This window comes from Athene noctua, chromosome 17, assembly GCF_965140245.1.
Source record: "Athene noctua chromosome 17, bAthNoc1.hap1.1, whole genome shotgun sequence".
Classification (NCBI taxonomy): domain Eukaryota; kingdom Metazoa; phylum Chordata; class Aves; order Strigiformes; family Strigidae; genus Athene; species Athene noctua.
Window position 1 is genome coordinate 2049492 of NC_134053.1, and position 24298 is coordinate 2073789.

At 46.6% G+C, this 24298-nt stretch overlaps 2 protein-coding genes across 7 annotated transcripts; one reads left to right on the forward strand and one right to left on the reverse strand.

The window, feature by feature from the left end:
• Positions 1 to 21: 21 nt before the first annotated feature.
• On the forward strand, positions 22 to 18905 carry SART3 (spliceosome associated factor 3, U4/U6 recycling protein). Of its 6 annotated transcripts, none has more exons than XM_074920874.1 (20): positions 22 to 221; positions 1175 to 1301; positions 2370 to 2474; positions 3887 to 4071; positions 5149 to 5254; positions 6007 to 6131; positions 6596 to 6751; positions 7910 to 8048; positions 8480 to 8587; positions 8985 to 9062; positions 9269 to 9327; positions 10438 to 10547; positions 10809 to 10921; positions 11342 to 11418; positions 11791 to 11959; positions 12710 to 13158; positions 13830 to 13982; positions 15632 to 15819; positions 16787 to 17023; positions 18800 to 18905. In XM_074920874.1, exons 1-20 carry the CDS (start codon positions 45 to 47, stop codon positions 18861 to 18863), a joined length of 2925 nt encoding a protein of 974 aa, XP_074776975.1. In that variant the 5' UTR covers positions 22 to 44; the 3' UTR covers positions 18864 to 18905. The 6 variants fall into 6 exon arrangements, with proteins under 6 accessions (XP_074776975.1, XP_074776977.1, XP_074776976.1 ...); XM_074920876.1 differs by having other exon boundaries at positions 16847 to 17023; XM_074920875.1 differs by having other exon boundaries at positions 12713 to 13158.
• A 1398-nt stretch (positions 18906 to 20303) lies between these two features.
• On the reverse strand, positions 20304 to 23214 carry FICD (FIC domain protein adenylyltransferase). Its single transcript, XM_074920881.1, has 3 exons — positions 23175 to 23214; positions 22282 to 22623; positions 20304 to 21379 (listed from the first exon to the last, which is right to left on the reverse strand). The coding sequence occupies exons 2-3, from the start codon at positions 22571 to 22573 to the stop codon at positions 20304 to 20306; spliced, it is 1368 nt and encodes a 455-aa protein (XP_074776982.1). The 5' UTR covers positions 22574 to 22623; positions 23175 to 23214.
• Positions 23215 to 24298: the final 1084 nt, after the last annotated feature.

Sequence of the window (24298 nt, forward strand, 5' to 3'; positions counted from 1 at the left end):
GGCGGCCGGCGGAGCGCGGCTGGCTGCGGAGGGAGCTGCATAAGATGGCGGCGGCGGGAGCCGAGGCGGCTGCGGTGGCGGCGGAGGAGGAGAAGCGGCTGCCGGAGGGTGACCCCGAGTCGGGGGGCGACTCGGAGGATGAGGGTGACTCGGACTCGTCTGGCGATGGTGAAGATGAGGAGAAGGAGAATGAGGCCGAGATCCAGCGGCTGGAGGAGCAGGTGGGGCCCGGCTGGGCCGGCGGCGGCGTGGGGAGGGGGCGATGGGGCAGCGCCGCGGCCTCCATCCAGCCCAGGCCTTAGGCCGGGGGAAGCGGCGTAGAGGCCGGGCCGGGCCCTGCGCTGGTGGCCCGCCCGCGTTGCTATGAGAGACGCGTCAGCCCCGGGCGCCCCGCGGGAGCTGCCCCGGGGTTCTGGGGAGCCTCGTCCCGGAGAACTGAGGCCTCCCCTCTAGAAGACTTTAGAGTGGGGGGAGACCCGGCCTTTGTGGGGTTTTCTTTTTCGTGTCTGCCTGCTGGAGCAGCTGCGGTGGTATTGGGAAGAAAAAAAAAAAATCTATGGCTGCTCGTGTAGTTTGATGCTGGGAACTGTCGCGATGTTAACGTTTGGAGTCTGAAGTGAAAATTAAGCGTTTTGGGTGTTTTTTTTCAGAGGGAAATTGGAGAGGGGAGCCCTAGTGCACAGTTTGTACTCGTCAAAAAAAAAGTTTGCTCGCTGCCTGGGTTTTTTTTAATTGTCTTTGAAGAAATTAAACTACATTTGGCCCTATTGAAGAAGGTTCTATTTATTTTGCACTCCGTGGTCAGTTTCTGCAGCTGGTAGCTGCTGTACGTCTGGTGCTGGTATTTGCACTGCTGAGCAGTAACCTTTAGAGCTTACAGCTGTAAGATAAGCTCTAAGCTTAAATTTAAATCTCTGTTAAACTTGGAAGCGTTTTTTGTAAATGTCTGCTTGTGACCTGAAAGTGTTTTGCAGACAATAGTGAAGTGTGGTGCAACTCTGTACGGGGTGGTAGGTGTTGTCTCGGGTATGTGAACACACGATGGCTTTTGTATGCCCCAAAACAGAGTGAGATGATCTGTTCTGCTGAACGTTTTCTGATTTCTTCGTTTCCATTGCTCAACAGTACTTTTAAAAAAACCCCTTTTTTCTTTTTTTTTTTTTTTTTTTTGAAGCTTTCCATCAATGCTTTTGATTATAACTGTCACTTGGATCTGATAAAGCTGCTCCGCCAGGAGGGAGAGCTGGTAAAGCTCAGAAGAGCTCGTCAGAAGATGAGTGAACTCTTTCCACTTACTGAAGGTACAGAGCATTTTCTCATGTTGCAGCTGATACAGCTTAAGCATCATCCATGTAACATACCATTGATTCAGTAGTGAAGTAATGCCAGGCTTCAACAACATTGTTCCAGTCCAGAGAAACCTAGAAGAACAGATTTGGGACTTCTTAAACTGAATGCTGCAGGTGTTGATGACCAGCATTGAGCCTGGCCTCTGGCAGACGTGGGGTAACAAGCCCGTTGCAGGAATTTTGAGTCCTTGTGACTGCGCCGACCTGCCCTGGCCTCTGCCAGAGGCTGCTGTGGTAGCGTGGAACTGGTGGATGGGGGTGTTTGTATGTGCCCACCTACTCCAGTCTCTGGCCTGTCTGTTTGTCTGTCAGCTGGGTGAGTCGCTGCCAGGATGTGCCCCGCTGTGGCCCAGGGACAGGCGTATGTTTGCTTGTGGTGCCTTTGCTGTGGGGCTGGTAATGAATGTACAGCTGTGGGATGGCAGTACTGAAACGGCTGCAGTCACCCAGTGAGTGTGACTCAGAGACAAACTCCTGCCAAAAGTTAAATTTCACAGTCAAGCAGCAAAAAAAAAAAATTGTTGGTGGAAGTTGTAGGTAGCCCTTGAAGTGGGTGTTTCTTTTTTACTCATAACATAGAGGCAGTGTAAATACTGCAGAGGCTGCTCTGCCAGTGTGCTTTTAGCCTTGGCAAGGGAAGATTTCCTTCTATATGTGTGGAAACGTGCAGTCTCTAAAGCCATTTACTATTTCTTGTAAAAGTGTGAGGCAAGGTGTACCTCTGGCTGCCTCTTTGGTTGCTAGTACAGACTGATCCTCTGCCCGAGGTACTGATAAATTGCTGCTTGCAACTTCTGCTCTTTTTAAATAAAAGGGTGCTTGTTTGGTATCAGTTTGCAAAGGTCTCTACCAAACTTTTCATTAAAATTAATTGTGAGTAGTTGTGGAGGCTGAAATCGCTCTCTTCTTCCCCTTTGGCCCTCTCCCTGTTTTTAAGTCTGTTACTAAAAACTCACATAAAAAATTCAACAAGTGGATTTAACTTTCTGAACATTGGTATTCTAAACTTCTTCCTTTCAGAAATTTGGCTGGACTGGTTGAAGGATGAGATAAAAATGGCTTCTGAAAGCTCTGAGCGAGAGAAGGTTTATGAGCTGTTTGAGAGAGCTGTCAAAGATTACATCTGTAAGTTGTTAAGACATTCTATAAAATGTATTGTGTTGAATTCAGATTGTGGCTTTCTTTTTCTAGGAAAGTGTCTTCCTTCTGTCATAATGCAGAAGTTGGATCAAAAATATTAGTGTGAAGTGATCCTCAGTTTTTTCTGAAGCTTTGGAGTTAAGGCCATTCAAAGGCAATGCTTTAAGTGCCACTGCAGCCTTTAAGATCTTCTAAGCAAATGTCATAAAAAGTTTTAAGTGCCTATTTGGCACTTCTCTAACCTCTAAAAGCATAGGTTCTTTAGCTCTTTCTCCAAGGAAAGTGAATGCTTTTAAAAGGCTCATTTCTAGTCCCATCTTCTGTGTTGGTTAGCACTGTCTTTGCTGCCACTTCCACTGTGTGACAGCTCTTTCAGAACAGCTCGTAACTGCTGTCTGGGAGACAGTGTTCTTGAAACCCTGTGAAGTAGGTAACCCTCGCCGTGCTGCAGCACCAGGCTCTGATCGTCCTCGTTAAAAGAGAGAAGTACGGGGTGTCTTGTCTCTCCGTTTGTCAGGAGCTGTCGGCAGCTGTAGCTTAACACTTTTAGCTTAAATCCCCGAGTAACTGTGTGCTCTTCGGGTGTTGTGGTAAGGTGCTGAAAAGTGAAGCCTGAAGCAGCAGAGGGCTGGGTAACATGGAGGCAAATCCCTTGCAAAAGCTGTAGATAAAATGTCACTACAGCACCGGCACAGCTGGCCGAGGGTGTTGGTGATCCTTCAGGAAGAAGGAACAGGGAGATGAACTGAGAGGATGTATCCTAGATCTGCTGGATGGATTGCACTTGGGGTTTGGGAAGGGCTTCTGGAGCCTGAGATGTGCAATCTGCCATCCCTTGGTTGGACAGGCTCTACTGGGGGTCCCTGAGCCTGATTTCCTCAGAGACTGGTGTTGGTGGGAGAGGTGCTGGGCAGCTAACGCTGTTCTAGCACCTCCTCCTCACCTCGTGATTTTGCTGCTTCAGCACTTGCTGAACAGGCAAGTATAGGAGTCTGGAAAGAGAAGAAGGACCTACTTTAATCTGAGTTATGTAGGAGTGCAACAGCTTTGTGTTCCCAGCTCTGCACATGGGCTCAAGAACAATGAAGTTGCTGTTGGGGGGGTCTTGATGCATCTCTGATGCAGCTTGTGCACCAGAGGTGGCTTGACAGGAGTCAGGCGGTGTCAGTAACAACCACAAGAATCACTACTTTCAGAAGAAAACTCTAGCTGCTGGTGCTGAAGTAAGGGCGTAGAATAAAATATTTTAACTTTCTTTACTACATTGTATGGTAAAGAAAAATGTCACGGGTTGGTCTCTTTATATGCAGCAAATGAGGTGTTTGGGAAGCAGAGGGATGCCTTTTTTTCTAATTTTTGAGGGGATTAGGTCATCTGTTTCTTATAATCTCGTTTAGGTCCTGAAATTTGGTTGGAATATGCCCAGTATTCAATTGGTGGCATTGGTCAGGAAGGAGGAATTGAGAAAGTTCGCTCAATATTTGAGAGAGCGTTAACTGCAGTTGGCCTGCACGTGACGAAAGGAACAGCTTTATGGGAAGCCTACCGTGAGTTTGAGAATGCCATCCTGGAAACGGCGCAGGTAAGGCCGCTCTCCTGGGCTCTTGTCAGACAAAACGAGTTGTGGTCTGGTTTCCAGAGTCATCTTGTGCTGCCCCCTCATCAGTCTCCTCTGAGAAAAAGGGCTGTAATGTCACGCGGTTGTTTCTTTTCAGCTGCAGAAACTGACCCCTTTGGTCTGGGAAAAATGTTTTCTGTATTTAGTTGATAAATTAGTGGATTTGTGTTTAAATAAAATGGTAAAATCTCATATCCAGAAGCAAAGTTTCACTCTGCTGCTTTAGCTTGAACTGACAAGAACAGCTTTAAATGGAGTAGCTTCATTATTAGATGATGTTCTTGCCAGTGAATATTTTTGCACATAGTCAATCATGTTTACATTTCTAGACTGTTTTCTACTTCAGAGTTTAACTCGTTCGTTATTTCACACTTTTTGTGATTTTTGATTTTTTTTTTTTTTTTTTTTTTTTTTTTTTGGATGATAGTTTGTTATCCCTGGAACATACAGCCTGACATCTGCCAACGATACCTTTACAAGATGGCCCAAATGTGAATAATTCTTCTGATTTTTTTGTAGCTTACTACATAAGAGATGGAAGTTAAAAGATGTCTCTGCCCACAGTAGGTGGAGGTGAAACTAGATGATCTTTAAAGTTCCTTTCCAACCCCATTCTATGAAGTGCTCTACCGAAGGAGTAGTGGGAGAACACCCTTTCATTCACAAACAGAAAGAAAGGTGGAAGTTTTAAATCATCTGTGCACACACCAGGGATTTACTGAAAAACTATTTGGCAGCCTTGTGGGTTTGTGAAATGGCATGGGCACATGCTGCTTACTTTTTCTTCAGGTTATCATTTCCCTATACGTGTGTCAGCTTTCAATAAAGAATGATTTTCACATTCATCCAGCTTCTGAGTCTAGCAATTTCCAAGTTTTAGCTTTCACAGCGGTGACCTGAAATGCAAGTTGGTTGTGTCTGTTCTTCAAGGATCATGTAATCGTTTGGAGCCCAGATCCTCCAACTCATAAACAATACCCCATCATGTTCATCAGCTCAGGCTTGAGGGAACTGATTAAATTTCAATCCTTCTGTTTGTAGCCAGCTCCTGGCAGCGTTCCATCTCCTGAGCAGCAGCAGATGCTCTGCAGCCAGCTTGAGAAGATCCACACGCTGTTCAGGCGCCAGCTGGGGATCCCGCTGTTAGGTAAGAGCCGGTGCACTTGGGGAGATGGCGTGGATAAGCTGTGTTCCAGTGATCCAGGCATTAGTCATGATTATTCTTTCGGTAGGGCCACACAAACTGCAGCTGTAGTACTTGTGTATTCCTTAATCAATGACGTTTGCCTGTCTTTAGGGCCTCTTGAATGATGCACAGATCTCTTTTTGTTCAGAAATCTTTTTACTCGTTGAAACTTGGTTTATCTGTTTCTTCAGTACATAATTTGAGGGCATTTAAAGTATACAAGTAATGAGCACAAACATGACCATTAGGAAGTTGGAATTCAGCTGTGAGGATCACTACCTAAGAACCCTGGTTGGTAGGGAGTGGTACGCGCTGACAGCTGGACTCTTCGAATCCTTGGTTCATGCTTTAAACTCCTTCAGTCCCTTTTCTTGCTGCTTTGCTTAGAGGAGAAAGTTAAGCACAGTTCTTGGACTTCCTCATTTGCATAGCGAAAGAATTTTGGCTTGATCTCTCTTCTTTAAAGCTTTAAGGAAAATCTTGCCACTTTGGTTTTCTAAATCAAAATCAGTAGCTTTAATTGGCCCTGAGTTTGTGTTGTAGAGCATTGTATAAAATGAAGTGTCTGAACCCTTCAAGCCTGCGGTAGTGTGGCAGTTAAGATACAAAAATGCAAATAGAAACACAAATGTGTTGGAATCAAATTCAGGTTGAATTCTGTTTGTTTAGTTCAGTGAGTTGTCGCTGATGGGCTTTCATGTCTGTTTTAATAGATATGGAGGCTTCATATGCTGAATACGAGGAGTGGTCAGAAGATCCAATTCCAGAAACAATACTAAAGAATTATAAAAAAGCTCTACAGCAGTTGGAGAAGTGTAAACCATATGAAGAGGCACTGGTAATGCTGTTACTTATACCATCCTTTAAAACTAAGAGTTAGTTGCTTTGGGGCGTTCCACCCGCAATTGTATTATTTTTCTAGTCACAGAGGTAAAGCAGCTGAGTATTGCTAGGTGACTCTTCCAGCTGTGAGCAATGTGGGGCAAAAAGACTCACAACTGGTTATACTGGAAATTATTGAATCTTTTGACTGCGTCAGGCCACCCTGGGGTGCCCGTGAGTGCTGTGGCTGTTTCCTGTAGCACTGATGAGTACGTGGGCTAAGAGGAATAAAAAGTAGAGATCTGAATGGCTTCAGAACCAGGGTGGTATTCAGAGATACGTGAAAATCAAAACCTCTTGATATTTAGAGGCCAAACTCTTGTCTGAAACTGTGCATGAGACCTACTCTGAGTAACAACTGAACTGTTTGAATCGTGCTTTGTTTAGAACGTTTTAATTTTTTGTATCCCTGTTTTATAGCTGGGTGCTGAAACACCAAAGCTAGCAGAATATCAAGCTTACATTGATTTTGAAATGAAAGCAGGTGATCCAGCTCGCATTCAGTTGATCTATGAGAGGGCTTTGGCTGAGAACTGCCTTGTGCCAGATCTTTGGGCACGCTACAATCAGTATTTGGTAAGGAAAAAAACCCCAGATGTTTGCAGTTTCATTTCCTTGGGTTTTTTTTAGCTTTAGTGGCTGATAAACGACCAGTAAGTTCTATCTCAATCCTGTCTCATAGTCTTTAAATTCTTCAGAAACTGTTTTTCACCTTGCCTTTGCTTTCTTGCTGTGTTCAGAGGTATGTTTATTGATCAAGGCAGCATTTACTCACTTTTTCCTCTAGCTGTGTGTTTTCTCCGCCGAATTAAACTGGGTGTGGGCATCGAGGCTTGTGCTATCTGGCCCAGAGTTGTGTAGGTGTAACCAGCTGCACTGTAAGCCCTGGCATTGTCTCTGGTAGCTGGTCATCCAGGGACATTGCTTCTGGGGATGTCCCTCCTTTTTCCTTCTAGCTTTTGTAGGGAAGGCAGTTCGGTGCTGTCTGAATCACTGGGGAGCCTGCCTGTCCTTCAGGAGGCCCTGATAAATTAACGAAACTCCTTGTTTGAGGGCTGCCAGTGCTCTCTTGAACGTTCTACGGCGGAGAACAAAACACTAACTTACCAACGAGCTGAAGCAAACACAGATGTTCAGCCTGTATTTACATGTGGGTGAGTTAGTGCAGTTTGAAAGTCACATTGAACTTGAGAGACAGGGCTTTTCATGTGGACAGAAGGTCGATCTATTAAGAGGTCTGTGTGGCTCGCTACAGGGGAGCTTATCTAGGCTGAGTTGCTTCGTCTCTTTATCTTACCAGCCTGAGACAGCAGGTTGTGGGTGGAACAGCGCCTGCCTGAGTAGGCTGTGTGTGCAATTCCTTGCATCTTTTCCTCCTTTCTTCTTAATACACTAAGAACAGTTGGTGATTTACTTGGTGCCTTTATTATGTTTATCTCATTGGCAGAAAATACCTAACTGGCTTGGTTAGGAGCAGACAGTCGGGTATTGCAGACTGAATATGGCATGGAGTTCTCATTTGTGTTGCTCCTGAGCACATCCTTCTTGTTTTGAAGATGTTCGGTGGGTTTTTAGGAGTGTAGAACTTAAAATACCCGTCTTGTCGTCTTATATCTCTTTCAAATATAAAGTAAAAGCATGGTTTTTTAAGGTGTTAGCTTTCTATAAGCTGGTGTTTGTCAGATGGTCTCTCTGGCTAACAGGAATTTACAGCTTTGTTGTATGGTATTTCAGGACCGGCAGCTGAAAGTGAAAGAACTGGTCTTGTCTGCTCATGACCGTGCTGTTAGGAACTGTCCCTGGACGGTTGGGCTGTGGATTAGATATCTTCTGGCAATGGAGAGGCACAGAGTCGATCACGGCATTATTTCTGGTAAAGACCGATCTTTTTTTGGCAAAACTTCTTTACAGTACTGAATGCTTTCTGCTCTCTGAATAATGTGTGACAAACACAGTGATCTGTAGGGTGCTCTAGGACTTTTTTTTTTTTATCCTGCTGCAACAGTCTTAAAGCTGATGAAATGTCCAGTAGCGTGCTTCTAAGGCAAAGCTGCTTTTGTTGAGCAGCTTCAATTCCGAGCAAAGCAATGAACAACCTTGCATGAACATTACTGAATTAAACTGGCTTTTCAATTCAATTCTTAAACCAATTTACCCTATGTAGGATTTCTTCTATTTTTCCTGTCTTCCTAGAAATGTAAGGCGTATATACTTTTTTTTGTGCTGTACACTGCAGCTTGCTAATTTTGTCAGTATCTGAAAAGTAAATATGTTTGTGGGGGTGTCTTCCCCATTTTCTTTCAGAAATGTTTGAAAAAGCTCTGAATGCGGGTTTTATTCAGGCAACGGACTACGTAGAAATCTGGCAGGCGTATCTTGATTACCTGAGAAGAAGGGTGGATTTTACACAAGGTATGTATAATATACGTGTGAATAAATATTTAAACTGTTGTCTGTGTACCTCTCTGAAACAGTGGTATTACTACTTTAAAAATTTTAACAGTAGGTTCGTATCTTTCACAAAAATTACTTTCTGGCCAATTAGTGTCTATAAAATATATGAACTTAGTTGGTTTAAAGTAGCTTCTTGCTGACAGAATAGATTGTGCTGTTGTGAAAATGCTCTGCCTTGTAGTTCAGGTACTTGATGGTTTTTTATGATGCATGTCGTGAGTTTTACTGAAGTAATCAATTTTGGCTCTCCCCGCCCCTCCAGTAAAGCCATTGTGGGTGTTAGGGAAGAGGCTTTAGTGGATGAGAGATGAAAATTAAATTATTATTTTAAGGCAAGTCTTTCTTTTTTCTAAAGACTCTAGTAAAGAACTAGAAGAGCTGCGGTCTGCATTTGCACGTGCTGTGGAGTATTTGAAACAAGAAGTAGAAGAGCGTAAGTTAAATCATTCAATATGTTGTTTTCTCTTGTTCAGAATAATTTTTAGAAGATCAGTTCTCCACACAGTGTTTAACTTGTATTCAAGTGTCTCAAACATTTTAGGAAAGCCAAAGATAAACATTTCATCTGCAGTGTAGAACTTGTTTAATAAACACTTTATTTCCAAGAGCCATTCGTAAACTACTTATTTTTACTCCCAGGGTTCAGTGAGAGTGGAGATCCGTCCTGCACCATCATGCAGAACTGGGCAAGAGTTGAGGTGATGTTTCCACCTGCTGCGTTTAAATTGATTGATTTCCTCTAATCTAGCGTTTTAATGTTCCAGCCACAGAATGCGATCCTCTTGTACTCTGGTGTTTTGTTGGGTAATGTCAGTGAGGAAATGTTTCTCCTGCCACTCCTGTGTCTGGATGGGGCAGCACACAGTGCTCGAGGCACGCCATCACAGGGAGGGACCAGCGTTCTCCGAGGAAGCTGTCGGGACTGGTGGCACGTTTGTACTGCTGTGACTGCAGTGTGGCACAGAGACGTGCGAGCAGCTTGGTTAGCAGCTGCAGTGGCTTGGAACCGACCACTTGGCCTTGAGTCCTGTCTGATTTAGTGCTGCATACGCTAATTAGTTTCAGACTAGCACAGGTGTCGGTGTCCTGGTGCAGTCGCTGCCTGCGAGGGGATGTTTTCTTTTCCCTCCTTTGCCCCAGGCTCATACAAATTAGGATAAGTCATTACTTTTGTGCTGGAATTTCTCTGGGTATAATGCACAGGATGGCTTGCCAAAGTCTCAGGCATTGGAATCCTGAACAGTGTGGGCCTGAATCTGAATTCATTACTTTCTGTCCACTTAGTGGAGGGACAAAGCAGGCACTTCCAGGTGTGATTGGGCTTATGCTAAAGCAGTTCTAATAAATCAGGTGTCTGGTGTTCCCGTGTGCCTCTGCGGTGAGGTTGGGTGTCTTAATCCATTTCCCCTCTTTGCTTGTTCTCCCAGTTGAAGAGGCTCAGGGCAGTGACAGAAATGAAGCACTTCTCTTAAACTGAGAACTGCTTTTGTGGTTCAAGTGCTGCATTAGGTACGTTCCTGAATAATGACAAAAGGAAAAATTCAGAAACAACTATCTAATTTTTTTATAATGACCAAAATGAAACCCGTGTGGGAGCCAGAAACCAAGATTGCTCTAAGAGGTGGGCAGGGAAGTATTATTCAGTAGTAGGATTGCATTAGGTGTTCACTTTGATCCCTCTAAGGAGCAGATGCATCTTCCTGGGTTTATGTGCGTGATCTGTGGTGTTTTCTTGTTGGGGGGGGAGGGAAATGGTGTTGAACAAATAATCCTAAATTCCATGGAGTGCTTTGGATGCTCTGTTTCAGGCCCGCTTATGTAACAACATGCAGAAAGCCAGAGAACTCTGGGACAACATTATGACTAAAGGGAATGCCAAATACGCTAACATGTGGCTGGAGTATTATAACCTAGAGAGGTGAGTGCTTGGCTGGTTGGAAGAATTAATTAATTTTGTAGTTTCCTCATCTGTGTGAGACGGGCCATAGATGGGTATACTTCATCTGGGTTTATAATATGCTTTGGAGGTTCTTACAACAGCTCTGCAGTATATTTCAGCAGTGTTACAGCAACAATGTGTAGTGCCAGTTTGCTAGGGAAGGAGGGGAGACCTTTGCATGGATTGTAGTTACCTGTGCTGGAGGATTGGCTCCTTACGGCCGTGGTTTCTCTGCTGCAGAGCTCACGGGGACACTCAGCACTGCAGGAAGGCCTTGCACCGAGCTGTGCAGTGCACAAGTGACTACCCAGAGCACGTCTGCGAGGTGCTGCTCACCCTGGAGAGAATAGAAGGTAACTAACTGTACGTCGTCTCGTCTTACCCAGCCTAGTTCTTGTACAACAATGCGGAGTGAATTTTGATCTAGTGTTTTGTGTTCTGGTGAAGGCTTATTTTCTTTTCACCACTGTAGTATACACAAGCAGCTCTTCTTTTTTACTTCTTTTCTGGCCTGACTTAGAGCCTGCTGATATTACTGGGTTTTTCCATGCCTTTTTGCAGTGTTGTTTGATAAATGAGAGGTTTCTGCTCTGCTTGGGGTTTGTTTTCTTTTTCTTTGAAGCCTACTCATATTTAGAATTTTCATGTGAAATACTTAATATTAAAAGCAAGTTCCATGAATGCATCATCAACTCTTATTTTTCCAGAATTGTATTTTCAGATTATGGGAAAGCTAAATACAAGGCTTTTTTTTTTTTTTTTTTATCCTTTAGGAACATTGGAAGACTGGGATGCAGCTGTTCAAAAAACAGAAAACAGATTAGCTCGAGTTAATGAACAAAGAGCAAAGGTCAGAACTTTCTGTGAGCTACCTAAGCAGTTTATAGGAAATACCCATATTAAGATCATGCTTGTCTGAAAGTCAGGTTTCTAATGTGGGTTCCCGTAGATAAGCCTGAACTGTCTTAAACTAAAATCAACAGTTCTGAAGACTTAAGACTTTTTGATGCTTTTTATCTTTCTCCTTTTGACCCTTGGATGGATACGAGGGTTCCGTGCGCTCCAGGAAAGCTGTAAGAGCAAACAATTGAGATGTGCTTTAAATGATGATGCCATTAGCGCTGTGTTTAATGTAGCTTAGGAGAAAACCCTCCAGCTGCAGTAGTCTAAAAAATGCTCTGCAATCTGCCGTCGTTAGAAAAAAAATCTTGCATATTTGTAGGCTGCTGAGAAAGAAGCTGCTCTGGCAAAGCAGGAGGAGGAGAAAGCTGAACAACGAAAGCAGGCTCGGGCAGAAAAGAAAGCTTCCAAAAAAGCTAAAAAACCCAGGATTGGAGACAAGCGCAAAGCAGATGATGATGATGAGGGTGAATGGGGACAAGAAGAAGAAGGTAAAAAAATAAAAATCTTCAGACCCCTGGTAACAGGGTTATCAGTTGTCTCCCTTCTGTTAGAGACAGGTGAGGACATGCCATCACTGCTGTCCCCAGAGCTGCTGCATTTTCAGGGTCTCTCTTCTAGGACATCTTCACTGTGGTAATGAAATGAAAGCAAGACCAAGTGTTTTTTGACAGAAGTATATGTTTATAAGAACTTCTAGAGGTTTTTTTAGTTTTTTCTTATTTCAGAGAAATACTGTGATTTAGGATTTTTTGTCATCTTTGCTTTTTTTGAAAAAAAAAAAAAGTCACTTTCCTGACTCATCGAGTGATGCTGAGGCGTGTGTCTAAATTGGGTAATTCAGTATTGTAGCAGCCTCTTGGAAGGTGGTAACAGAAGATTTTTTAATAGATTGCTGCCCCTGGGAGTTTTGGGAGCTTTTAGATTTTTGGTTTTACTTTAAAAAACGCCCTAACATTAAAAAAAAATATTAGCGAGAACATGAATCAGTAGTTGTACCTGACAGAAAAAAAGAAAAAATATTCCTGTTGCTTTCATATAAATTTTTCCTGTCTTGGTCAAGTAATCATTATTAAAAACCTGAGGGAGGGTTTTATTTTGTGTCTTTAAGACCTGGCGTTGTCACTGTGGTTTCACATGCCATTTCCAGACTCCCTAGTGATGGAAGACAGCTTAATTTTAATGGTGAATGAAATGGTGTGATTTTTTTTTCTAGTAAGGCTTTCCATGTCATTAATCAGCAGAGCAGCCCAGCAAGAGGCACAAGGGAGATGGTGATGGTGTACTTGAAGAAGACATGGAGGTAGAAATGGGGCTCTTTGGAAGAAGTGGACCTGAAAAGCCAGATCACCCAGCAAACCAGAAGGAAAAGGCATCTACCAGTCGAAAAGACATCCCCAAGGTTTTACATGACAGCACTAAAGATAACGTCACCGTTTTTGTCAGCAACCTTTCCTACAACATGGCAGATCCTGAAGGGAAACTGAAAGAGCTCTTTGAGAGCTGCGGGGAGGTAGCAGAAATCCGTCCAGTGTTCAGCAACAAGGGGACTTTCCGGGGCTACTGCTACGTAGAATTCAAGGAAGAAAAATCTGCTCTCCAAGCTCTTGGTTTGGATCGTAAAGTGGTGGAGGGAAGACCAATGTTTGTTTCTCCGTGTGTTGACAAGAACAAGAATCCAGACTTTAAGGTAAACTTTTATTCTTTCAAGTAATAGGTGGAAGAGTGGGACAGCCTAGGAAGGCTGGCAGGGCACGCTGTGTCCAGAGTGCTTGCATCTGATGACTTCACGTGTTAGTTTGGAATGGTAATGTATGACTTGGCATAATAAAACTTTTCTGGGAGTTCTTGCATCTTACATTACTTGAACCAGGATTGACAGGAGCAGATTTCTGCAAATCTTGAGTAAGCTAATCCGAGCAGCTTGTTAATGGTGTGAGGTACCCACATTCCTTCTTGAGCATCTCAATCTGTAAAGTACTTTTTTCGTTGAGTCCCTTCAGCTGTGGGCATTTATGACACAACCCACTGGTTCTTGGTTTGTACTGGAGATCAGTTGTATAATCGGTGGTTTTCTGCGTTATGGAGTTATTGTGCTGAAAAACTTCATGGTTTGGATAGTGATAATGTTGTCTTGCTCACTTGAAAGAAGACACAAACATTTGGAAGCATTACTTGCAAGTCCTTAGTGTATGTCTGTGTGTTTATATGCAAATATCTTCCGAGATACTACTCATGACCTGAAGGTATTTTTGTATGACACAAATTCATGAAGCACTCTGAGCTTTTGGAGGTGTAATAGGTTGAAATCCTTGGAGTCTCTGACTGGTTTGGCACCTGACAGCCTTTTTGTTTCTTCAGGTGTTCAGGTATAGCACTACACTGGAGAAACATAAACTCTTTATATCTGGTTTGCCGTTTTCCTGCACTAAGGAAGAACTGGAAGATGTGTGTAAAGCACATGGGAATGTGAAAGACATTCGGCTGGTCACCAACCGAGCTGGAAAACCCAAGGTAGGCATCCTTAATGCACTCTTTAATTTTAAGAAATCCCTCAAAAAGGAGTAAATCATGGAGTTTGGATACAAAAAGTAGGTTTTGTATTTTAAGTTGCCAGTCTGGCTTTGCATTCAAACTTGTAGAAATGCTTGGATTTATACAGCCCAGTGTGCCTTTGGGCCAACAAATAAGAAATAGGAGGAACTTTTCCAGAATACTTAAATTGCCCAAGAAGAATGTGTGATATAAATGGGGTGGAGGGGAAGATCTTTACAGCTCTTTCAGCCTAGTAAAAATAGGCATTAGTAAGGCTGCAGAGAACATTTGTTTTTAGAGTAACTGACTCGATAGGGCTCACCTGGTGTAACTGATTCCCCTCCTCCCTTTCTTCAGTTTCTTGAGGTTATTGTTCGTAACATCTGCTGCAATAATAGATTTGCCAGTCAGAAATGAGCCACCTCTCTGTGACAGGGCTCATTATTTCCATCCTGGAATAAATGACTCCTTGTTAAATAAGAGACTCTAAACCAGCTGCTGCTCTGCCAAAATTCTACCTGACACCTCAGCCATGTCTGCATGTCAGGCTCTTCTAACAGGTGCCATCCTGGTGAAATGCATGTGTTTTTTAAAAACGTATTTTCTAGCTCTTGGCAGTATCTCAGGTATAATTCCTGTTGCATGCACCTTGTAACGAGCTCTCTCCTGTGTACCCCAAGTCTTGCGAGTCCTGTTCTGAGCTTAGTTTGATTCTGTCTAAACCACAAATAAATGCACTTCGACTGTTATATAAAATCTGATGTGTTTCCTGTGAAACGGAATAAAAATACAGCTGAAGGGTTTGAATGGCATTTAGAAGAACAACAGAACTGGAAGGTGATGCCTCCCAACGAGTGTACCTGCTGTAGGAGCCCGCTGCAGCAGATGCTGGGGGTGCCCTTTTGTCCACTTGCTGGAAATAAGACCCCACTACTGAAGGTGCACCAGCGGTGGCTGGCAGCTGGTTACCAGGGTGGCTAGCAGCTGCTACTGCATGAAGCCAACACAGATCCGTTTCCTGCAAAGAACACTTTTGTCACCAGTCACTGTTCTTAGGGCAGCAATATCAGTTTCTTTTTGCCTGTCAGTCCTGTAAGAGCTGCTTAAAATGGTCTTTTCTGCTCTTGAAACCAAGGTGGCTGCAACAATGACCCTGTTTTAGCAGACTTGATTCCTTAGTTACGAGTTGTAGCTTAGTGAAGAGTCACAGGAGGGTTTGTGTCGATCTTTCTATACTAGCTCCATAGATTGATTTATCTTTATTTCCCCTATGAATGCACATCTGTCCAATTCCAGATTCAGCCTGGATATATGTATAATACACATTTAGAATTGAAGACTTGCCACTGATGCAGTACTTCATTATATAATATTTACTTGCATTGTGGTTTTCTTTTTTTTTAATACCTCTTCCACAAATTAGGGCATGGTCAATGGGAGTCAAGAATTGCAGGCTGTAGATCTGTGTAGATAAGAATTTTGTTAGCTAAAGAATACTGATACTTAGTCATGTTTAGGTCTGTTTTCTCTATGATTTTCTTAGCAGTTGGCCAAATTATTCACAAAAGCTGTTGCGCAGAGAAAGAAAACCTAAAACTAATAAGAGTTTACCCCGTCTTCTTATTTAGGGCTTGGCCTACGTGGAATATGAAAACGAAGCTCAGGCCTCGCAGGCTGTGCTGAAAATGGATGGTCTGACAGTTAAGGAACACGTCATCAAGGTGGCCATCAGTAACCCCCCTCTGCGCAAGCTGCCGGACAAGGCGGAGGCAGGCAGAGCCGCGCAGTTTGCGGTACCGCGGCAGATTTACGGAGCGTGAGTATTGGCGAGGGAGACTGGTGATGCTTGAAATGGAAACGCTGGGTTTGTTTCTAGGCTGAAATGTAGGAATCTCATCTTAGGAGGAGCGATTGGAGGAGCTGGGAGTGTTCAGTGTGAGGAGGAGGAGGCTGAGGGGAGCCCTCATCCCTCTCTGCAGCTCCTGACGGGACATTGCAGAGAGGCTGGGGCTGGGCTCTGCTCCCAGGGGATCAGGGACAGGACAAGAGGGAACGGCTGGAAACTGCCCCAGGGGAGGCTCAGGCTGGGCAGGAGGAGAAAATGTTTCCCAGCAAGAGTGGTCCGAGAGTGGAACAGGCTGCCCAGGGAGGGAGGAGTCCCCATCCCTGGGGGGGTTTCAGGGCTGTTGGGATGAGCTGTGGGGGGATGTGGGGTAGGGGAGAACTTTGTGGAGTCGGGCTGAGGGTTGGACTCGATGATCCTGAGGGGCTTTTCCAGCCTGAATCATTCCATGATCTAGAATATGAGAGAACATTTAAAAGGTGCTGAACCATAAAAGATGGGGTTGTTGGATTGATGAGGAGAAGCAGATTTTTCTTCTTCACCGATAGAAAGAGGCCTGGTGCCTGATACTCTCCACCACTGCAGACATCCCGCTGGATCCACTGTCAGCACCGGGGTGTGAATAACTTCCCTGTTCTCTCGTTGTGGAGAGCCAGCCATTGCTCACAGTGAGCTCACGTTAAGGCTGCTCTTTCATGTTTTAGAGCGCTCCTGCTGCTGAGCACTGCACTGATGCTGTACGTGCCCCATAGATAAACACCGAGCTTCGGTTTCCGGGGACTGTTGGGCAGTTGTTTCCTGCCAGGACGTAGGTAGAGTGTTTCAGAGGGCACCCATTAAAAGCTTTGCGCTACTTATTACTGAAACAAATGACAGGAATAATATTTTAAATGAGTGTTCCTCTTAGTGAACAAAGTCCTTTTTTTTGTTTTTCCCCAAGCGAAAACAGTATGTTCAAAGAGCACTGGGAGATTTTTAAACGTCGCTTTTCGTTCTGCAGGCGAGGGAAGGGAAGGACGCAGCTCTCAATGATGCCTCGTGCGTTACAGCGCCAGAGTAACCCTGTGGCTAAAGCTGAGAATGGGATGGTCCAGAACTCACCAGCAACTTCATCTGAACCCCCTGAGGAGCCTAAAAAGATGTCCAATGCTGATTTTGCCAAGATGCTACTGAAAAAGTGAGCAAAAAAAAAAAAAAAGTCTGCAATCAGCGGGTCTGGTAAAATGTGAAATGCCTTTATGGAAGCCATGTTGTGTCCTTATGCTAGCAAGGAGAGAACGCCCATCACAATCACGTGTAAATACTGTTCTGGACTGCTGCATTCATCGAGATCAGTGTAGGATGGTACAAATCCAGTTTTTTTTTCCTCTGTTTCTAAGAGCAAAGAGTTATACTGTTCTGGTAAAATGGCGTTATATGATTCCTCATATTGAGGGTACCGAGGGGGGAAATATTTCCTGTACAGGTTGGATGGCACATCGAGTTTTATGAATACTTTACAAATATTTCTCTTTCATTAACGAATGAGATGCAATGTGAAAGCCTAGTGATAACTCCTAGTGTCTCGTGTCAAGCTCCACTGGTCAGTTCGGATTGTGATTGCAGTCATTCTCTCTGACAACGAACCCATTTTACACCCAGACACCCACACGCAGGGACATTCATCTCCTTCCATTAAGAGTTAAATGGCAGATGCTAGTAACTTCACCACAATGGCCTATTTTAGTATTGGGAGAGTTTCTATACATATGTGCGTATATGTATATACACAAATATACATATAAATGTATTCAGTTAATGTTCTGTTTGAGTCGACCTGTTTTTTATATTGTGTATTTGTAAAAGACATTCAAATTATTATTTTTAAGTGTCATGAAGTAATACTTCCATCTGGTAACTTTTGTTTCCCATAAAAGCTGTACATGCTGTTGCTGAGGACCATTTTGGGGTTGGTTTTCTTTTTTTTTTTTTTTTTTTGGGGGGGGGGGTTGTTTTTGCTAGCTAGCTCATACGTCTTTTGCAGGTGGTTTCTGTATGGTTTTGTACAAATGTGAAGTGCAAGCTGACGTTTCTTGGTTTATTAAACTCAAGTTCCTAAAGGTTTTCTATAAATACTGTTGCTTTTGTTTAAATGTGGGTGTTGGAATTGCACTTATCCTCTGGCAGCTGGGTAACACTGTACCTCGCCTCTCAGGCGCCCTGCGATACAGTGTCACTTACATACCTTGAAGTAGCTCATTCCATCTAGTAGGAATATCTTGGAACCACTTCAGTAATCACCTCAGAATTTAAAATAATCTGGTACGTGATCTTGGATAGAAATATTTCTGCTCGTCTGGCTAAAAGTGCTGCTAACTCTGGAAGTCAACACACACGGGGGCTGAATGTGAGGGGGGGACCCCGGTACCGAGTTCACTTGTACACCATGAGCACTGCTGCAAATAAACACTATTTTCAGTGCTTACATTGTGCTGATTTGACTTGGCTTTACTTTTAAAATGACGAGTCTGCTTCGTAGCTTTGACCCACGTGCTGTCGGCAGTTGTGGGGAGGCAGCATGGGATGGGTGGTGGTTCTTGGCTCTTCTGGGCTGGATGCTTGGGCTAGCTACTGTGCTGGTGATACAGGGGGGTTGTAGCTCAAAATCAGCTTGGAAACACTCTATGCTTTAATAGGGAGCTTTTTGACTCGAGGGTGGGAATGCTGAGGCTGGCTGTGGTGATCTCTGGTTCCCTTTGGCTGCTGAGGGTGGACTGGCTGTGTCAGAGCCGGCCAGGGGTGGGTGTAGGCAGGGACAGGTACCCTCTAACTCGCTGCTCCACAGCCTGAACCGCGACTGCTGCTTGATTTACTGCACAGAAAAGTCTTGAGAACAGCCTATGCCAAACAAAGACTTTAATATTAAAATAGTTTTATTAGTTACTAAAATAACATTTATTTTTTTTTTCCCCAGAGTTCTAAAGTGCGGATTTTTATTTATACTCGCCTTGTACTACACCAATAAGCATGCTTTGTAAGGACAGAATAACCTTCCTCACTTATTGTTTCCCTGGCAGCAGCAACCAGTACATAAGCATGGAGTGGTGCTGTAGGATACAGGTAACTCCCAGTCTTGTCTGACTGCCTGCCTGTATAAAACATGTCCTAACTACCTCGCAGGGAAGAGAGTTAGGAGGGAAAAAACTTAACACTGGTCTGGAACAGTCTTAAGTTTAAGCTTAACAGCACTCTAAACTGGATTGACTCAAAGCTTTCTGAATTTAGAGGGTTTGGGATCAATTATGCTGTCGCACAACTGGCAGAGAGGGGCAGGGGAATTGTTATTCTGTGTTAGGCTGCAGGTGCTTTTACCTTAAAAGGAAAAATTAAAGTGCTTCTTGGGATTGCCCAGCAGCTTCCAGGTACTGCAGCAGAGGCCTCCTGTGATTCTTGATGTGTTTATCACCATAATAACATGACCTACTAATTAATTGTGAAAAGTTCTCTTGTGTGGATTGAAGAACCTTAAGATTTCAGCAAAGTTGCTAGACATAATCTTACCAAATTGGCACAGATGATAAAGGTTGTCTTGCAGTTATGTATCAACCTTTCCTGCCCCCAGCTTTACAGAATTTAACCCATTTTCAAAGACTGAACTGCACTGGGGTCCGAGGCAAGGACTGGGAGCACGAGGCAGTCCTGTCGGAAGCACAGCAAAAGCACCTCCCAGGTCAGTGAATTCAGTCAGGATTTCTTGTTCCAGTCACATCAGCTGCAGTCTTAAACCAAACACTTCCCCCTTGTGAAAAAAAAACAAACCACAAACACCTCACCCTAGGAAAGGCAACTGAAAGTAAACACACAAAGTGCAACTGAAAACAGAAATGGGAGGGGAGAGAAGCCTTTGCTGAGCTGGAGTGTGGCCTCCTTCCTGATCAAACTTGTATAACTGACAGGAAAGGGTCAGATTAATGTAGCTGCAGAGTGCTACTGCTGCAAGGGGTTTTTGTCCTGGGGTTTGGTGGGTGGTGTTTGTTTTTTTTTTTTTAACGGGGAAGAGGTAACACAAAAGCAACAACTCAGTTAAGACTTTGTCTTACCTAGCAGCTCCTTGACAAGGTAAGACACTGCAGTTGACCAACTAGGTGAAGGGTTGTGATTGAAGCAGCTTCTCAAAGCTTAATTTTAAGGAGAAATCTAATTCTACTTCAGCCTGTTGAACCCTTCTGACATCTCTCCCCACCTCCTTCCAATAACACAAGTAAGTTCTAGCACACAGTCAATGTCAACGGTTCACACTTCAGCTTGGCATGATGTATATAAATAAATTATATTAATTTAATCAAATGTAAGACACTTTAAATAAATGAAATGCTGAAGAGTGACACCTCCTGTCGAGTTATTTCCCAGCAGGAATACTGAGCGCCTTGGCATTCTGTTCTCCCGTGCGTTCGCTGGCTTCTGAACGTCCACAACCCTCAAGTCTTGACGGGGATGGTTTGTCTGCACCCGGCGGTGCTGCCATCTGCCTCAGGTAAGCCCACGGAATATTCCGTGGTGGCGATGAGCAGCATGTCCAGAGTGGTCTCGGTACACTTGGCAATAAAGCGTATGAAAGGCCTCACGTCGCCCTCGTTGGCTACTTCCAAGACGTGGTAGTACTCGGCCCGTTGCTCCTTGCGGATGGTGATGGGCGGGTAGCCCGCCTGCATCAGGATGAGGTTCATTAACAGGCGCGAGGTCCTCCCGTTGCCATCTACAAACGGGTGGATGTAAACCAACTTGTAGTGGGCTAACGCAGCAAATTCCACGGGGTGCAAGCTCATGGCGTCTTCCGAGTTAAGCCACTGCACAAACTCCTGCATCTGTTTCTCGACGTCCTGGGGATGGGGGGGTATGTGATGTCCTACAAACACCTGAGTACTCCTGAACCGCCCTGCCTCCACGGGGTCGGCGTAGCCCAGCACCCGCCGGTGTATCTCCAGGATGTCCCCACTGGTGACAGAGCCTATCCGTGACACCAGCGTGGTGTTGACATATTTCAAAGCCGCGTGCATGCCGATCACCTCGTTCTGCTCCACTAAGCTTTTTCCAGGAACAGCATATCTGGTCTCGATGATGTGTCGTATTTCTGAGAGCGTCAGGGTGTTCCCTTCGATAGCAACCGTGTGGTAGATGTGATGGTAGTAGGACTCCTCCATCACTCGGCGCAGGGCGGAGTTGCCTTTGGGGATCGCCATCACTTTCTTAACCTTGCTGTCAATAATACTGAAATACCTCTGATCTATCTCTTCAACTAAAGGTAGCGTCCGGTCCCGATTGATCAGAGCCTTCTCGTTGCAGGGAGAAATGGTGAGTGCTTTGGAGTACAAATAGTCGGCTCGAAGAATGTCTTTTTCCTCTTCGGAAAAGATACCAAATTCATTCAGAGCATCCACGTAATCAGGGTCCATTTTGAGGGCGTAGACAAAAAGTTTGTGGGCTTTCTCCCGCTTGCCTTGGCGCTTCATTTCGAGGGCTTGATTCAGAGCCGCTTTCGCTTCTAACTTCACTTCTGAAATGCAACAATAATGCTTAGATAACAGGGTAGGGAATTTTACCAAGAATCTCTGGAAACAGTCACTGTTTACCGATATAAAAATTAATTAAAACCACTCTGCAAGAACTAAGAGAGAACTCATTTTCCAGCCTTTGCAGGCTACAAGCGCAGAGGCTCATGCCACGTTTGCAGGCCGAGTGTGTGGCAGTGGAGCTGTTCCTGGCAGGCAACACCCTGAGGCAGGAGCTGCGAGCAGTGTGGCTCGAGCTGGCCCCAGGCCTGTGGCCATCCTGGCAAAACTCCCTTTGGCCACCAGACTGCTTTGTGTGGGAGGACATAGTCTTAAATACATTCTCTTAACAAAACCGGCCAGTTCTCTTGCTAGAAGCACTAACAGCACCTCTGTTTTTTTTGTCACAGAACTATCAGATGTCTTCCCAGCAATAACAGCTTTAATGCAAACAAAGATACAGGGCTGGAATTTGTTTCAATTCCCTCACGTGTTTTCCAAATTAACATCCTGGGCAATAAAGGCAACAACCACAGGCTGTTGTTGCCAGAAGGGCTGGGCTGTGACATCCAGGATTTCAGGGTTAAGGCCGTGTATCCCAGGTTACTGGGTATTAAAACAGCACTCTGTATTCCAGTTACCTTAACAGAACTTACTAGTAAGAAAAGCACGAGAAAAAACTTCTGAGAGACAGAGCAGGGCTGAGAGAAGGCCAGTGCATCGCCCTGCTGCAGCGCAGGGCAAGGGAATGTGGTCAGGCTTGTCTGACCTCTGGGTCATTTCCAGCTGATGATCATTTGCAGTTGGGCAGTGAGAGCTCATTAGGGGGTACAGGAGATCATCAGGTGGGGGGGGGGCACAGACCTCCAGATTACACAGCAGCTCAGCTGCTTCCCTGCACCCTCACCTGGGGGGGCTTTGCCTTTCAGCACCAGCAGCTCCAGCCCGTTGGAGGTGACGCTCAGCCCTGTGGTTTGTCCCGTGTATCTGGTGACCCCCGAGGAGCCTGCGCCCAGTTTACTTTTCAGGAAGGAGAGTCCTTTGAGCACCGCATGGCACTGGTCTTCCACGGCAGCCAGCGGGAGCAGCAGCATCACCAGCAAGCTCAGGAGGAGCAGGAGCATGGCCGCCCACCTGACGCGGACCCACAGGGTTATCCATTTCACCTCGGGATCTGTCGCCATAGACACGAGATTCATCCTGCTTCCAGCGCAGACACGAGGAACATCTCCTTCCCCGCCGCTCCCACCTGGGAACAGAAACAGCTTTAGCCAGAGCCCCGTGGCAGGTGTCGGGCTGGAGCTGTGGCACCTGAGCGGCCTGGGTTTGTGTCCCAGCTGTCGGGGGTGTCCCCAGACACCCGCCCTTCCCTGCCACCTCCGAGCACAGCAGGGCAGGGGGCGCGCAGTGTTCAGTGGAACACACCCTGACGGGCTCCGCGGCGGGAGGCCATACCGCTGCCCCTGCTCAGCGCGGGCAGCGGGCTCTGCCAGCCGGCCCCGCGGGGGGGAACGAGCGCTGCCCCGTACCCCTACGGCACCGCCGCCCGCCTTCTCCACGCCTGCGACCCCCGAAGCTCCAGGCTCCTGCGCATCCTCCCCAGCCCCCCCGTTCCCGCCGCCGCCCCTCCTCCAGCACCGCGCCCGCCCCGGGCCTCCTTCCCCTCCGCCGGGCCCCGCTTCACCCCAGCTCCTCCCCGCCCGGGCCCCCCGGTGCTCCCCGCAGCCCCCCTCCGCCGACCTCAGTGTCCCCTCAGGCCGGGACCCGCCTCGGCCCGGGCCCCCAGCGTCCCCCCATCACCTTTGCCGCCTCCCGGAGCCGCCGGCTGCCGGCTACAGTAGCCCCGCCCTCTGGGATCCCGCCCTCCGCGCTCTGCTATTGGCTGAGCCGTCTCTATTCTCATTTTCTATTGGCGCTCACAGCGGATCCGGCTCTTATGTCCCGCCCCCCTCCTACTCTCGCCTTCCTGTGGCGTCTTCCGGGTAGCGCCACACCCCCGGCGCGGGAGAGGTTCGTGGAGGGTGAGAACTGGTGAGCGCTCACGCCAATCATAGGAGGAGCGGCCAATGAGAAGGGAAAATGGAGGGGGCGGGGCCACTCGCTATTTAAAAGCGGGGAATCCGCACCCGGTTGCTACGCGACGGCGGCGGCTGAGGAGGGAGCGGGTGGGCGTCGCGCTCCCCTCAGCCCCGGGGCCGCTCCCGCCACCGCTCCCCCTGCCCGCCATCGCTCCCCTCAGCCCCGGGGCCGCTCCCGCCATCGCTCCCCCTGCCCGCCATTGCTCCCCTCAGCCCCGGGGCCGCTCCCGCCATCGCTCCCCTCAGCCCCGGGGCCGCTCCCGCCATCGCTCCCCCTGCCCGCCATCGCTCCCCTCAGCCCCGGGGCCGCTCCCGCCATCGCTCCCCCTGCCCGCCATCGCTCCCCTCAGCCCCGGGGCCGCTCCCGCCATCGCTCCCCCTGCCCGCCATTGCTCCCCTCAGCCCCGGGGCCGCTCCCGCCATCGCTCCCCTCAGCCCCGGGGCCGCTCCCGCCATCGCTCCCCCTGCCCGCCATCGCTCCCCTCAGCCCCGGGGCCGCTCCCGCCATCGCTCCCCCTGCCCGCCATCGCTCCCCTCAGCCCCGGGGCAGGGCCCTGCGGGCCGGGCAGGGCTCCGGGGAGCCGCCGCCGCGCGATGGCGCAGGGCCGGGGATGGCGGCTGGGCTCTGCTGGGGCGAGGTGCTGTGGGCAGCACTGCAAACCGCCCTCACTGCTCGCAGCTTGTTTATTTGCATGGTAGAATAAGCTTCTGCTCGATAGAAGCGTTCTTGTCATTTGTCCCTTGCCTTTCTGGAAAAGTACTCTTTTGTAAATTTATTTTTTCCCTTAAGGCAGCGGAGTGTGTCAGTAGGCAATATATCTTGGCGCTCCGCAGCGGGGCTGTACC

Bases quoted from the DNA above. Each gene is read 5' to 3' on its own strand.
- FICD (XM_074920881.1), bottom strand. From the start codon at position 22,573: ATGAATCTCGTGTCTATGGCGACAGATCCCGAGGTGAAATGGATAACC. The intron at 21,380-22,281 runs GTGAGGGTGCAG...GTTGCATTTCAG, and splicing joins GAAAGGCAAAGCCCCCCCAG to AAGTGAAGTTAGAAGCGAAA.
- SART3 (XM_074920874.1), top strand. From the start codon at position 45: ATGGCGGCGGCGGGAGCCGAGGCGGCTGCGGTGGCGGCGGAGGAGGAG. The intron at 9,063-9,268 runs GTAAGTTAAATC...TTTTACTCCCAG, and splicing joins GAAACAAGAAGTAGAAGAGC to GGTTCAGTGAGAGTGGAGAT. The intron at 11,960-12,709 runs GTAAAAAAATAA...GTCATTAATCAG, and splicing joins ATGGGGACAAGAAGAAGAAG to CAGAGCAGCCCAGCAAGAGG.